Source organism: Microcebus murinus, chromosome 16, assembly GCF_040939455.1.
Source record: "Microcebus murinus isolate Inina chromosome 16, M.murinus_Inina_mat1.0, whole genome shotgun sequence".
In the NCBI taxonomy this organism is placed as follows: Eukaryota; Metazoa; Chordata; class Mammalia; order Primates; family Cheirogaleidae; genus Microcebus; species Microcebus murinus.
The window spans coordinates 49716933-49730162 of NC_134119.1; the positions used below are offsets into that span (position 1 = coordinate 49716933).

Sequence of the window (13230 nt, forward strand, 5' to 3'; positions counted from 1 at the left end):
GGGCTGGGTACAAATCGATTCCTACAAACCTTGCCAGAAAGAGTGTGAAGTATCTGCCCAGGTGTGAGTGGAGACGAGGCAGGAGCCTCTGTGTCTGATGTTGGGTTTATGTGAGTTAGATTTTAAATTTTCGAGTTGTTTTGTAGACACTTTGGGCATTTTCTGTATGAGCACACAAAGACTTAAAAACAGATTTCTGACAGATGTCTGTCCCTGTCTTAACAGCTCTCAGCTTCTAAAAACTTGAGTTGAAGATGTATTATTATTTGTTTTTTAGAGAGATCTTTGCAGCAGTTCTGGTTCTTTCTGTGTAATGTCACCCCCACTGCCCCTGGGGCTTTTTTCAGATTCAAGGGGCTGAATCTATGAATATGACAGCTATATGTGACTCAAAATCTCCAGTTCTTTGGAAAGTTGTTTGGTTCCTCTTGGTCATGTTAACACACTACAACAATCACCATCCAGCACTGTCAGATGTCCACAGAGGCCACATGCCCTTGGGGCTTCTTTCTCTTCACAAGTCACGTCCCCACTGGAGACAGGCTGCGCCCAGAACCCACACTCCTTCCTCCATAGACCCCTCTGGGCTTCCACTGAGTTGACCCAAAGGTTGTGGTTGGTCTCTCACCCCTGCCGTCCCCTGGCTCTGTCATCATTGTCATCCTGGTCAGGGTCCACTGCTCTCAGGCTGCTCAGCCCTGCAGGGCCTCCTCCCCTAGACCCTGGAGGACACATGCCCATCTGCTAGTGGCCCTGCAGCCCAACCTTAATCCTGTCACTGAGCAGGCCCAGCTTCCACACCTGCAGGGTAGGGACTGCCAGCATTTGTTGGGTTAAGACAGGGCCCCCAGCACGGCCTTCCCAGGTGAGCTTTTGTCCATTTTTAGATTCAGTTGTCTTCTTAGTGAGTAGTAAGATATGCGTTCCTTACATATTCTAGGTGTAAGTAAGTCCTTTGAAATATACATGTTTGGCAAATACCTAGTCTATGGCTTGACTTTTTCATTTTCTAATAGGATCTTTGAAGAGCAACCTTTTTAATATTGATGAAGTCTAGTTTATTGATTTTTTTCTCTTTTGTAGTTCATGCTTTTTGTGCTGATTTAAGAAATCTTTGCCAAGCCCAAAGTCACTATGATTTTTCTGTTTTGAGTTAATGTTTTAATTTTTTTTTCCTTTTTTGTATATGATATGAAATAGGATTTTGTTCCCCAGGCTGGAGTGCAGTGGCATCATCATAGCTCACTGCAGCCTCGAAGTCCTGGGCTCAGGTGATCCTCCTGCCTCAGCCTCCGGAGCAGCTGGACTACAGACTCTGCTACCACACTGGCCTGAAGATCTTTTTTTGCACATGTCCAGTTGTTGTAGCATTATTTGTGAAAAGAGTCTTCTTTCTCCACCAAATTTCTTTGGCACCCTTGTCAAAAATCAGTTGACATGTATGTGTGGGTTTATTTCTGGACTCCCTATTCTGTGGCATTCCTCAGGCATCGTGACAACCAAAACCATCCCTGAATAAACCCAAACACCCACTTAGGTGGGCACTGACTGTGGGTTAGTTCTAAAAACCGAAACCCAACGCACAGCCTTTCCACTGTTGGATTACATAACCAGGTAGTGAGATAGCGCTTGTAGAAAAGGATACGCCGTCTTATGACACAAACTGTGCCTCTTGAGGAAGAACATTGAGGCATCAGAGGGGAAAGGATTCCACTTTTGCTCTTTTTGTTTGGGATGCTCCAATGCCCCTTTCCTGCTGGACTTGGCCCTCTTCTCACCAGAGCCCCGCGGTGGGCTCCTTTGTGGATGTGGACTAGGTTCTGGCCTGGGCCCTCTGTCCTGTCTGGCTATAGGATGGCCTGGCACTTGGGGTCTGCCCTGCCCAGGTCGCCACCTCCAGCCCCTGCCCAACCTTCAGGAAGTGTCTGGAGGCGGGAGGTGGCCAGGAACTGACAGGCGGAAGAACCCATTTGCAGAAGCTGCCTGGCCCCTGTTGGTTTCCGCCTCTGTCCCCAGGGAGGTGGGCGGTGCCCAGGAGAGTTTGAGTTCGGTCCAGGAGCCCATGGGGTGTCCAACTCTGCTACTGCTGCAGGGGCGTCACGTGAAGAGTTTTAATTATTTTCCACTCTCATTGGAGGGAGTCTCTGTCCTTTTGTTTTCTTTTCTTTTTTTTTTTTTTTTAAAAGACGGGGTCTCGCTCTTGCTCAGGCTGGTTTTGAACTCCTGACCTTGAGCAATCCGCCCGCCTCGGCCTCCCAAGAGCTAGGATTACAGGCGTGAGCCACAGCGCCCGGCCTGTCCTTTTGTTTTCTGATTTTTATTTTGTTCATTTGCTTGTTTTTTTAACTCTGACTTGAGACTCTATGTCTGAATTACTTTTCTGCAGATCCTTTCCTTGTTTTTTTCTGAGCAGTCACCCATTTGGTTGTTTTCTGCCATATGTTGAGCCTCCAGAACACCCATCTACATTTTTCCTCTAATAATGCATGAAAACAAAGTATAGGCTCTTGCTGGACTATTTTGCAAATAATTTTACCCTCTGATAAAGCGACACATTGGTGAGAGCAGGTGTTCTTTCAGGAGAGCTATTTTTAAAGAAGGATGGAGTCATCCTAGTCGTCTCTCTGCTCCACGCTGTCGGTAACAGGCACCAGCACAGGTCAAACATGTCTGACTTTTATTGCATTATTTGATCATTTGGAGAATAACCACACTATGAAAGAAGGATGTGCAGGGAATGAATCTGTGAGCCCTGCCTCTCCCTGGCCGGGCAGCCTGGAGGGGCTGCAAGCAAACTGGACCCACGTTGTCCAGGGACTGTTCTGCCCTCTCCCTGTGGTCATTCCTGCCCCTTCTCCACTCGACCCCACATGAGCTCCCCACACGGCTCTTCAGCTGCCCACTCCTCCACTTCTCCTAAAGAGTAGGACCTGAAACTCAAACATTTGAGCAGCAAGAAGAGCCAAGCCCAGCTCCAGACAAGGGCTGTGCTGCACGTACCTTCCTTCATGTTTCATGTCAAAACTCTGTCATCTTCCCTCTGTGTCACTTTGGTGGACAGTGGACACCATGTCCTCTTGGCGGAGCCACTGGAACTCTGCTTTACACAGAAAGATCAAAGCTACACCTACCTCATGTGGGGGTGCCTGTCCTTCCTGAGGGCAGTCAGAGGGGGTGACTGGAATCAGTGCCATGGCCTGGAGGGTGGAGGAGGGGGGTGGCAGTAGGGTGGGAAACCTCCCCAGGTGCAGCAAAGTGCAGGGTAGAGGTTGGTTCCTCCAGCCCCATCCCTGCATCTTGCTGGCATGTTCAGGGCTCTGGGCCACAGGATTCAGGTCTGGGGCCACCTCTGTCCTGCCAGTGTTTCACCTGCACCAAAGGAAGATTGGTCAAGAGATCACCCAGAACGTGAGGTGATGCCTGTTACTGAGGCACTGGGAGGCACATAGGGAATCCCTCAGCCCTCAAGTGTGTCCTGGGAGCATGTGAGCCCAGGACACCCCCGTCCGTGGGCCGGGCAGCCAGGCAAGCTCTGCAGGCCCTCGGAGTGTTTAGTAGGACTCAGGCCACACGATGCTTGGAGCAAGTAGGTAGGATAAATGCGCTGGTGTGGGGTTTCTCATTCCCTCTCACTCCCCACTTGTACTGTGGTACATCCGGGTCCTTATGAAACGTGGGAGAGGAGTCTTCATTCCTGTGGCCACTGTGACCAAGTAGCACAAAGGGGGCGGGGTTTACAGCAATGAGAATCTGTTCTCTCATAGTTCAGGAGACTGGAAGTCTGAGATCAGGGCATTGGCAGGGTTGGTTTCTTTTGGAGGCTCCCAGAGAGGCTCTGTCTCTTGTCTCCTCTAGCTCTGCCACTCCAGGCAGTCCATCCCCCAGTCTCTGCCTCTGTCTCCATCCGGCTGTCTCCTCTGGGTGTCCTTCCCCTAAGGACTCTCATCTTTGCATGTAGGGCCCACCCAGATAATCCAGGATGGTTTCATGTTGAGATTCTTACCTTTCTTCCACTGGTAAAGACCATTTTTCCACAAAAATCCATATTCACACATTCTGGGTGTACTTCTGGGGAGCACCGTTTGACCCACTAGAGGTGGGTAGGAACCCTTTCTGGGGTCCCAGAGCAGGCCCCGGAGGGCATCTCTGCTTTGTTCCAAGGCCTCCTCTTGTGCCAAATTAGGTCCTAATCATGACAAAGGTGCCACACTGTCCCGTCCGCACACACCTGTCCACGGCTTTGATGAGGGAGTTTGGCTGTGGCAGAGGGGACCCTCGTCCCAGCAGACAGAATGGCTCAGTCTGGACTGCATTTACGTGACTGTGGGAAAGCAGATCTGGTCAGACCAGAGAACCTGGTGTTCCAAACCCATGTGTTCCTGTGAGGAAAGATGGCAGGAATGTGCCTCTCAGCATCACCTGCTCACAGCAGACAGGTCTCCAAAGAAGATATGCAAATGGCCAACAAGCACGTGAAAGGATGCTCAACATCATTAGTCATCAGGAAAATGAAAATCAAAACCACCAGGAGATACCACTCCACAGCCACTAGGATGGTTAGAATCAAAAGGAGAATAGCAAGTGTTGGCGAGGAGGAAGAGAAATCAGAACCCTCATACACTAACTGCTGTTACATGACTGGTAAATGGTACAGCTTCTTTGGAAAACAGTCTGGCAGTTCCTCAGAAAGCTAAACATAAAATCACTGTATGACCCATGAGTTCCACTTGTAGGTGTATACCCAGAGAGTTGAAAACATATTTCAAAAACTTGTTCATAGCAGCTCTATTCATAATAGCCAAAGGGCAGAAGCAACCCAGATGTCCATCAACAGATGACTGGATCAACAAAATGTGGTATATCCATACAGTGGAACACAAAAAGGACTAATTTGTGCTACAACATGGATGAACCTTGGAAACATTAACAGTGAAAGAAACAAGACACAAAAGGCCACATCTTGTGTAATTCTATTTACATGAAATATCCAGAACAGGCAAATCCATGGAGACAGAATGTAGATTAGTGGCTGTTAGAAGGACGATTGCTCATGGGTATGGGGTTTCTTCTGGGGGTGAGGAAAAGCTCTGAAATTAGATCATATGATGGTTGCACAACTCTGAGAATATACTAAAAACTGCTGAGTGGCATACTTTAACTGGGAGAATTTGATAGGATGTGAATTATAGCTCAATAAAACTGCTGTTTCAGAAAGTGAAGATTACTTTCTTTTGGGAAAGGCAGCTGGGCTTGCTGTCCTGGCCTGTTGGAGCTAAGGGTCCACAGACCTTCCGGGACCAGCACCCACTGGCCAGCCCGGGTGGGGCGTGGGGTGCTGGGTCTGAGTGAGGGGCTTGGTGACTAGCAGAGGCAGCGACCACCCTGCCTTTCCACATCCACTAGGTCCTACAGGGGAAACTGGTCCAGAAGCTCGCAGTATCTTCACCTGCCACAGCCAGTGGAGCCTCCTTAAGTGCGGGTTTCTGGCGACATCCCATCTTTTAGATCCTCCCCAGTGGGAAACTCCTTGGAATTCCCTGTTCTTTCCTAAGCCTCATGTCCTCAGGACCCAGGCTGGTCAACCCAGGATCAAGGATCCTCTGGGTATGGACAGGCCTTTCCTAATACACTTCATCCCATCCCCGTGGGGCTGATGTGCCCGGGAGTGCGGGACACTCCTGGGCCCCCAGCCTGAGCCAACACAGCAGAGACCAGGGCAGTTGGACTGGCTATTATAACCCAACTGCAAAAATCCACTAGGCCCAGAACCTAGGGCCCCTCCCTGGGCCCATTAATTGTTCCTCTGTTTAAAGAAAAAGCTCAGTTCATGTATGGGCTTATAGCAAATCCTCGAGAAGGAGAGGGATAATTCACAGATCAGCAGTTTAAATGTCTATTTCCCACAGGCAGATTTCCATGCACCTTAGGAACAGAGAGGACTGCAACCCGTCACCTCATTGCTGTCAGCCAGGCAGACCCTGAGGCTCTGGGGGCTCCCAGAGGCAGCACCCAAGGGCACTCACTAGCACCATAGGGATGGAATTGATTGTCATCCTAGCAAGTTTGCTATTTAATAGTCAGTTCTAAAAAGAAAATGTATTTTAAAGAATCTTTAAACCTACTGAAATTCAAAAATGAGATCTCCTGCAGTTTAAAAACCTGTCAGATATGGGTTTATTCCCTTGACCCCGATTCCTGTCCTGTGCAGTTATGGGACAGCCATGCAGACGGTCGTTTCTTTCTGTTCCACGGCAGCTGCTGCAGTTCAATTTTCTGCAATCAGTGTTCACGGCATATCATTTGTATAGACAGTACTTGATTGGGAGTTTTATGTGAAAATTGATTTTCCCTTTGAAAACCCTTTGCTGGATGCTCAATTGTCTCCAAGCATTGTGTTTGGCTTGGCTTGCAGAACAAACACCACAGCCAAGGCCCCATGCCCACTGCAGCCCAGGTCCACGCATGACGGGCTGCCTCGCCCTCAGGAGGGTGACCGGCCTCGCCCCAGGGCTGGGTCTGGCTTCACAGGAGCATCACCTTTCACAGGGGTTAATTTAGCTCTAAGTCACAAGCAAGTTGAGATTATAATTGTTTGCTTCATACTCTGCATATTTAGAGATGGAAATTCAGTACCAAAATTTTTCTTTCAGATTCTATTAATCAGGAAAAATTAGATTTTGTGAGTTATGTTAATTCATTTCCTGGGACCCTTGCCTGGAGGTGTCACCTCTCAGGGCACTGGGGTCTGGGGTGCTTTTGATGGAGAACATGAGGGACACACAAGGAACTTTGAATTTTTCCCTCTGAAATATGTCCTGAGAGGCTGGAAAGCAGCTCAGGGCAGGCCTTTTGTGTTTCAGCAATGCTTGTTCCTTTTCCCTGAATTCTATTAATTTCTTCTGCTCTGTGTGTATGTGTGTGTGTGTGTGTGTGTGTGTGTGTGTGTGTGTGCAATTACAGCTCTCTCTTCAATAATGGTCACCACCTTTGGAGGTCTGGTTTGAAGGTCTTTAAGTTAACAAAATCGAGGTCACACCAGCGGGGGTGCTGAGCAGGCTGGCTGCTGTGCCGAGGTGCCCTCTCGCTGGACAGTGTGACGCAGGTTTAGGGAATGTTATCACTCAGGGTTGGTGTTGGGGGGTGGGGATGTTAGCGCCTGCCCCATTCCCAGGGTGGGGGAGGGGTTGCTTTCAGACCTGCTGTTTGGGACGCCCCTTTCCCACCAACAGTCAAGCAGTCATCCTGTCGGAGCCCACAGGTCACGGACGTCACAGTAGTTTTCCCCAAGTCGGAGAGAACACAGTGGCACGGAAGGGCATGTAAATGCTAAGCGTTTGCTCAGAGGTGGTTCACTGCTGCCGTGCCCAGGCCCAGAGCCCAAGGGAGCACTGTTCGGGTGGATGGGGGCCCACAAGGTCTTTTAGGGAGGCTCGAGCCAGCCCCGAGAGCAGTCTCTTGAGAGTTGTACAAACCCGTAATGTCAGTTTTACTCAGCGGCTTCTCTACATGGGCACCACGGCCGGGTCTGCTCGCCTGGGGCCTCCTTAGCGGCTGCTGCGGCGGCCGCAGGGTCTGAGGTGAGGGCTGCTCCAGCCTGCTCCGGGCTGGTCTGCAGTAGGTCTGCACCCGCTTCCTCGGGCAGTCGTGACAAAGTACCCCAGACCGGGCAAAGTAAACAGTAGCCTGAAGCCTTAAGACTAAGGTGTGGGCAGGGCTGGTTCCTTCCAAGACTCTCCGCTTGCCTGCAGACGCTGCCTTCTCCCTGTGTCCTCACACGGTCGTTCTTCTGTGTGTGTGTCTGTGTCCCAATCTCCTCTCCTTTGAGGACACCAGGCGTATTGAATTAGGGCCCACTCTCATGATATAACCTCTTTAAAGATCCTGTCTCCAGATATAGTCACATTTTTAGGTCATGGGGTTAGGGCTTCAATGTATGAATTTGGGGGGACACAGTTTAGTCCATAGTAAGAGCACAGTGAATCCACCCCATCTGGCCCCACGAGCCAACTCCACCAGCAAGCAGGCCTGGACAGTGTGATCCGCTCAGTGACCCTCAGCTTACGAGGGCCCCACCAAACCCTGTGGACTGTAGTTGGGGAGGCTCTAATGCGGAGGGTGAGGTGAAGGCTACAACCTGGGCCCCATGGGCACCTGGGACCCCTGAGCAGCTCCAGTGTTTTCAGCCTCTGAGCTTGTGCTTTCCTGGGAGCCTCGTGGCACGAGCACCCTTCTCTCCTAGCTACCGGGTGTTTGGTAATGTTCTTTTCCAGTGGGCAGCTCTGTGCAGGTGGGGCAGGGAGGCGAGGCTGGTGTTGAAGGAGTGTGGCCTGGGTTGAGATGAGCTCACCGCTGTCTCAGGGCCACGAGCCGCACGGGAGTGGCTGGAGCGGTGCAGGCTCAGCGCTGTCCGGTGGCAGGCCGTCCACCCCAGTGGCTGAGACCACAAGGAGGACCCGAGCTTGGGTGATCACACCTGACACCTGCCTGAGCACTGGGGGCCTGGAGGTGGTAGGCCACAAGCACAGCTGCGTTTGATCCCATTGCAGACACCAGTTCCTTGGTGGCTCTTCTCCATGGGGCGGCAGGACGTGGCACCTTCATCTCACCTGCCTACAAGCGGGTGGTCAAACCTGTGAGATTTCTGCTCTAGAGCAGAAGGTGGAATCCCCTTTCCCGAGTGGCACCTTTCCTCCAGCTGGCGCTACAACTAGTAGCCTCAGTTAGCGGCCGAGAGTCGCCGGTTCTAATGATTCTGTCTTCATGGAGTTAAGAGAGGATGGGGTGGGCACAGCCTGCGAGGGATGAAGTCTCCTTCAGTGAGATGGTGGAGAAGTTCGAACGATGCCTCCGTGATTATACTTGAGGAGCACGGCCCTGGGTGCTGGGCTCTCAGCTTCATTCCCGTGGTGTTGCTGCCTCCCTCGCTGCTGGGTGGAGAGCTGCGTGTGCTTAAAACCACGCGGTGCCGTTTCGGTGGGATGGCCCTTGGCTGGCCACAGGACTGAATGTGGCCCCCAGACAGGCTTTGCTTGTCCTGGGCTCTCTTTCTTCTTCCCTGAGCCCTTCCACAGGGTGGGCGTCCCCTTTCCTGTCCTCTACTGGCCCTATTGCTCCCTCAGTCTTCCTCCTCCTTTTTGCTGCCTGCCTGGCCCTAAAGGCATGAGCCTGCACTCAGGTTGGGGGCAGTTAGAGAGAGTTTCTGGTCCTTTTGTCCAGGCTGACTTTGCCCCTTCCCCAGCTTCTGACCTAAAGCTCTGAGGAGGCCCCAGGACAGAAAATAGGCCTACTTTGGACCATGAATGCAGGGAGTGGGGTACGGGGCAGCATGACCCCAGGGCTGAGGGACACTAGCCTGCTCCACACTTCCCACTACAGGCCCCAGGCTGATCACACATGTGTACACACACATGTACCTCCATGCACACATGCACACCCTGGCTTTCACACATACTCACATGCACACACACAGATGCTTACATGCACATGCATGCACACACATGTGCATGTGCACAATGTACATATTCACACTCACATAGTCATGCACACAGATACATGCACACGTGTACACTCACACACATACACACTCATGTGCTCGCATAGTAGTTGTTTGCAGTCTCTCCACAGCATGGAGGAGGGAATGTGTGGGTGAGCTGAGGGAACATGCGTGAAGTCCTCAGAGGCTCAGTCCCCTCCTTGGTCCATGGTGGGGTGGTCCACAGCCTTGGAGCCTGTGACGGGCAGGGCTTCATGTATAGCTGCACGGCCACCGTCAGCCTTTCATGCACCTGCAGCATTGCTGAGCCCTCTCCTCTGCCAGCCAAGCGGGGGCCCTAGATGACTGGGGGCCCTTGGTGTGAATACTTGAATGTGAGGTCTATTTATACGGGGCAAGGTTTTTGGTGCCAAGACAAAGACTGATTCTGAGTTACTCCCTGGGCGAGTGTGGGCATGGCCCTCATGTGCCCTCTTTCTCAGAGCAGGGATTTAGGTCCCTGGTGGCAGCATCTTTGGTGCCCTAAATTCAGTGCCTGGCCTGTTTGCTGGGCCAGATGGTGTCTTGTCAGCAAGCAGTGGTTGGGGCTGCAGAATACACGGGAGGGACTGTGAGGGCCTCAGTCCAGCTGGGACACAGCCTCCCAGGCAGTGTCGGGGTCTGGGTCTGTCCCGCTCCCAGCCGTGTCCCTGGTCTAGCCAGCTCCTGGCAGAGTGGGTGCTTTGAGCATCCATCGGGCGAATGAGTGAATGAACAGAGTGCTCTGCCTTGGCCTCCTGGAAAAAGTCCCAGGAGGGCTTCTCTCAGACTCTGCCTGTCACACGTCCACCTGGCCAGTCACCGGAGCTGGGCCGCAAGACGCTGTGGCAGGCCCTGTGCTATCCCCATCTGTCTGGGAACTGTCGGGGCCTGGGCAGCCCCCAGCCTTTCAGGGTCTCCTCTCCCTGCCCCGGGCCTCTGGGCCAGTATGTCAAGCTGCCTAGGAGAGTCAGGACTGGTGGACTCTGGTGACTGTGTACAAGGTTGTGTAGATGGAGGGGCAGAGGCCAGAGTGAGTTGAGGAAACAGGCTTGATTGAGCAGGCAATTGAAAGAAAAAGGGAAACTGAAAATTATGAAAAGAAGCTCCCTTATTATATTTCACAAACCGTAGGTGATAAACACAACCATGTGCTAATTCTTAGGTAGAACCAAGGGTGAATCGTGGCGATTTTGTGCTGTATGTGTGCATGTAACTTTGCCAGCAAATTTGAACTCGTGCGTGATCTGGTGTATTTCCCTCTCCTTTGTCATTCTCCATGTGATTATGAAAAGTGCCTTTTTATAAAAATATTTTCGAGGGCTTTATCACTTTTCCAGTGGGCTTCTCTTACTCTTTGGAACTGATATCCAAGGGAACAAGCAAAGGCCCTGAGGCGGGTGTCCTTTTGGTGTGGACAGAGAAGGCAGTGGGGCTGGGGCAGAGTGGGCTGGGGGAGTGGGCCATGGGCTGAAGGAAAGGGCCATGGGAGCCTGGATTCTCTGCCCGAGGGTGGCGATTGCTCCTCAAGACTCAGGATCGGAACACCCTGTGTATTTGGTAGGAGGGGAGCCTCTGAGTTTAAGGTTTCTGCCACAAAGCACTGGCATTTCCTGGCATTTTGGAAACTGGGCTCAGAGGGCTGAGAAGTTTCTGGAGAATAGGGAATGGCAAATTATCAATCATTCTTCATTCTTCATTTAAATGGAATAAAATATCATTGTGTTACTCTGGGCTGCTTCTTTTAGTGGCTGGATGTCTTTGTTATCTAAGTTTAGTTTTGTGAATAAACCATCTTCCCTAGAGCTGATGTCCCCATCCTGAGGGCTGGGACCCACGCTTCTGAGCTCTCTTCTGCGGGCTCTCCGCCAGTGGGGGTTGGAGGACCTCAGCCTTGGGGTGGAGCCAACAGTCTGGCTTCCCCAGAGCCTCGGGCAGCCTTCTATGGGGGGGGGGTACAGCCATGGGTGGGACACAGAGGGACCTGGGATACCAGGTCGGGGGGCAAGCAGGCGGTCTCAGCCGAGCCTTAGCTGTGTCCCCACAGGTCCTAGCATGGAAAGCTGCTGGGAGAGCCACTGTTGCTCAGGGTGCAAGGTCTGGGGACAGGCCACCGCTGATACCCACTCCAGCTGCCCTCGGGCTGGCTGCCCACTCACACTCCCAGCTCCTTTCTCCTGCAGAGGTCGGACCCACAGCTGCTTGCCCGGTTCTACTATGCGGATGAGGAGCTGAACCAGGTGGCCGCGGAGCTGGACAGCTTGGATGGGCGCAAGGACCCCCAGCGGTGCACGCTACTTGTCAGCCAGTTCCGCTCCTGCCAGGTGAGCTGCAACGTTGGGAGGGCAGGAGGCCCGGTGGGCTTGGACAGAGTGTCTGTCCTCACTGACAGAGGGAGGCTTTGTCACCGGCCACATCCTGTGGGGATGTTCTCAGGGCTGACCTAGGCTAGGCACTGGAGAAACCAGACCAGGAGGAGGGCTATCCTGGCTGCACAGGGTGTGGTAGAGAGCCAGGCTGGAGGAGAGCAGAAGGGGTTGGGAGCAGGCAGTGTCTGAGCCAAGGAGAAGGGCTGGCCTGCCCGGGGCTCTGTGTGCCCAGCTGGGTTTGCCGCGGCGGTCGTGCTCTGTTGCTGACTCACGGAGCTGCCGGCTTCTGCTGCATAATTCAGAGATGGCCCTGGAAGCTGTTGCTAAAAATATCTCAGCCAAGTTTTTCTTCTCAGCGTACCAAACATTCGTGAGGCATATCCCCCACAACAGCAAGTTGCAGAATTTTGTCAAGTGATAATTGGGATTTTTTACAAAGTTCCAGAATGTTCTCCATGTATTCTGCCCACAGGTCTTGCTGGATCCTTGCTGCCCTGGGAGGTGGGGTAGGGTGACACGCGCCCACCCAACAGGGGAGCCCACCGTGTGTCACTGTGGTCCCAAGGGTCCCACCCTCTGCGGCCTCCTCAAGGTGGCCGAGCTGTCAGCGCCCGGCCTGGCTCTGCTCCAGTGGGGCCTCAGCAGCGTTAGGAACCCGTCTGTGGCCAGGATGGCTCTCCGGCCATCTGAGGCTTTGGGTTCTTTTTTAAGCAGTTAAGTGGCAGCCTCCCCGCCTCATGTCTATTCAGACGTTAAAACAAGCGTCTTGGGCACAGGTGCCTCGTGGGCCCAGGAGCTCACACTGAGAACTGCCCTGTGAGAAGGGTCTGGAAGGGAGTGACTTAAGTACACACGTTCATCTCCTTGTTGCTGGGCTCTATGAAGGGACCATGAGTGCGTCGAGATTGCCAGACCACTCGGCATCATCTGACTCAGGGTGGCTGCTTCTTCCTTGATGCTCTCTGTCCACTCAGCTCCAGGACTCACCCCTGCTTGCCTTCTGCCCCACTGGTCACTTCTGCTCCGGCTCCTTTGTGATCTTCCTTCCCTACCCACTTACGTTTTTGTCCTCACCCTCTGCCTGTGCCCTCCGTGGCAGCCTCCCACTGCTCCTGGCTGTGAGCACCGTCTGTGCTGACCACCCCAGGTGACCCTCTCAGCCTCTCCTCCCCCCAGATCCAGCATGCTCCCCAGCACTCCTCCCAGCTCCCCTGGGGATGTCTCAGCCACTCAGACCCAATGTGCCCAGAATTAACCCTAGTCCAGTTGACCGTTGAACTGGATTTGAACTGCAAGGGTCCACTTATTCATGCATTTTTTCCAGCCTAACACAGTTCAAGGGATGTAAAA

General features: G+C 52.6%; 1 protein-coding gene across 2 annotated transcripts in view; it reads left to right on the top strand.

Annotated features, from left to right (window-relative positions):
- Window positions 1-13230, top strand: part of ZFYVE28 (zinc finger FYVE-type containing 28) — a 111513-nt gene that overhangs the window by 37320 nt on the left and 60963 nt on the right. For both annotated transcript variants that reach the window (XM_012737410.3, XM_012737408.3), the window contains exon 2: window positions 11695-11835. In XM_012737410.3, the coding sequence (XP_012592864.2) occupies window positions 11695-11835 (141 nt within the window). The remainder of the gene's footprint in view (window positions 1-11694; window positions 11836-13230) is intronic.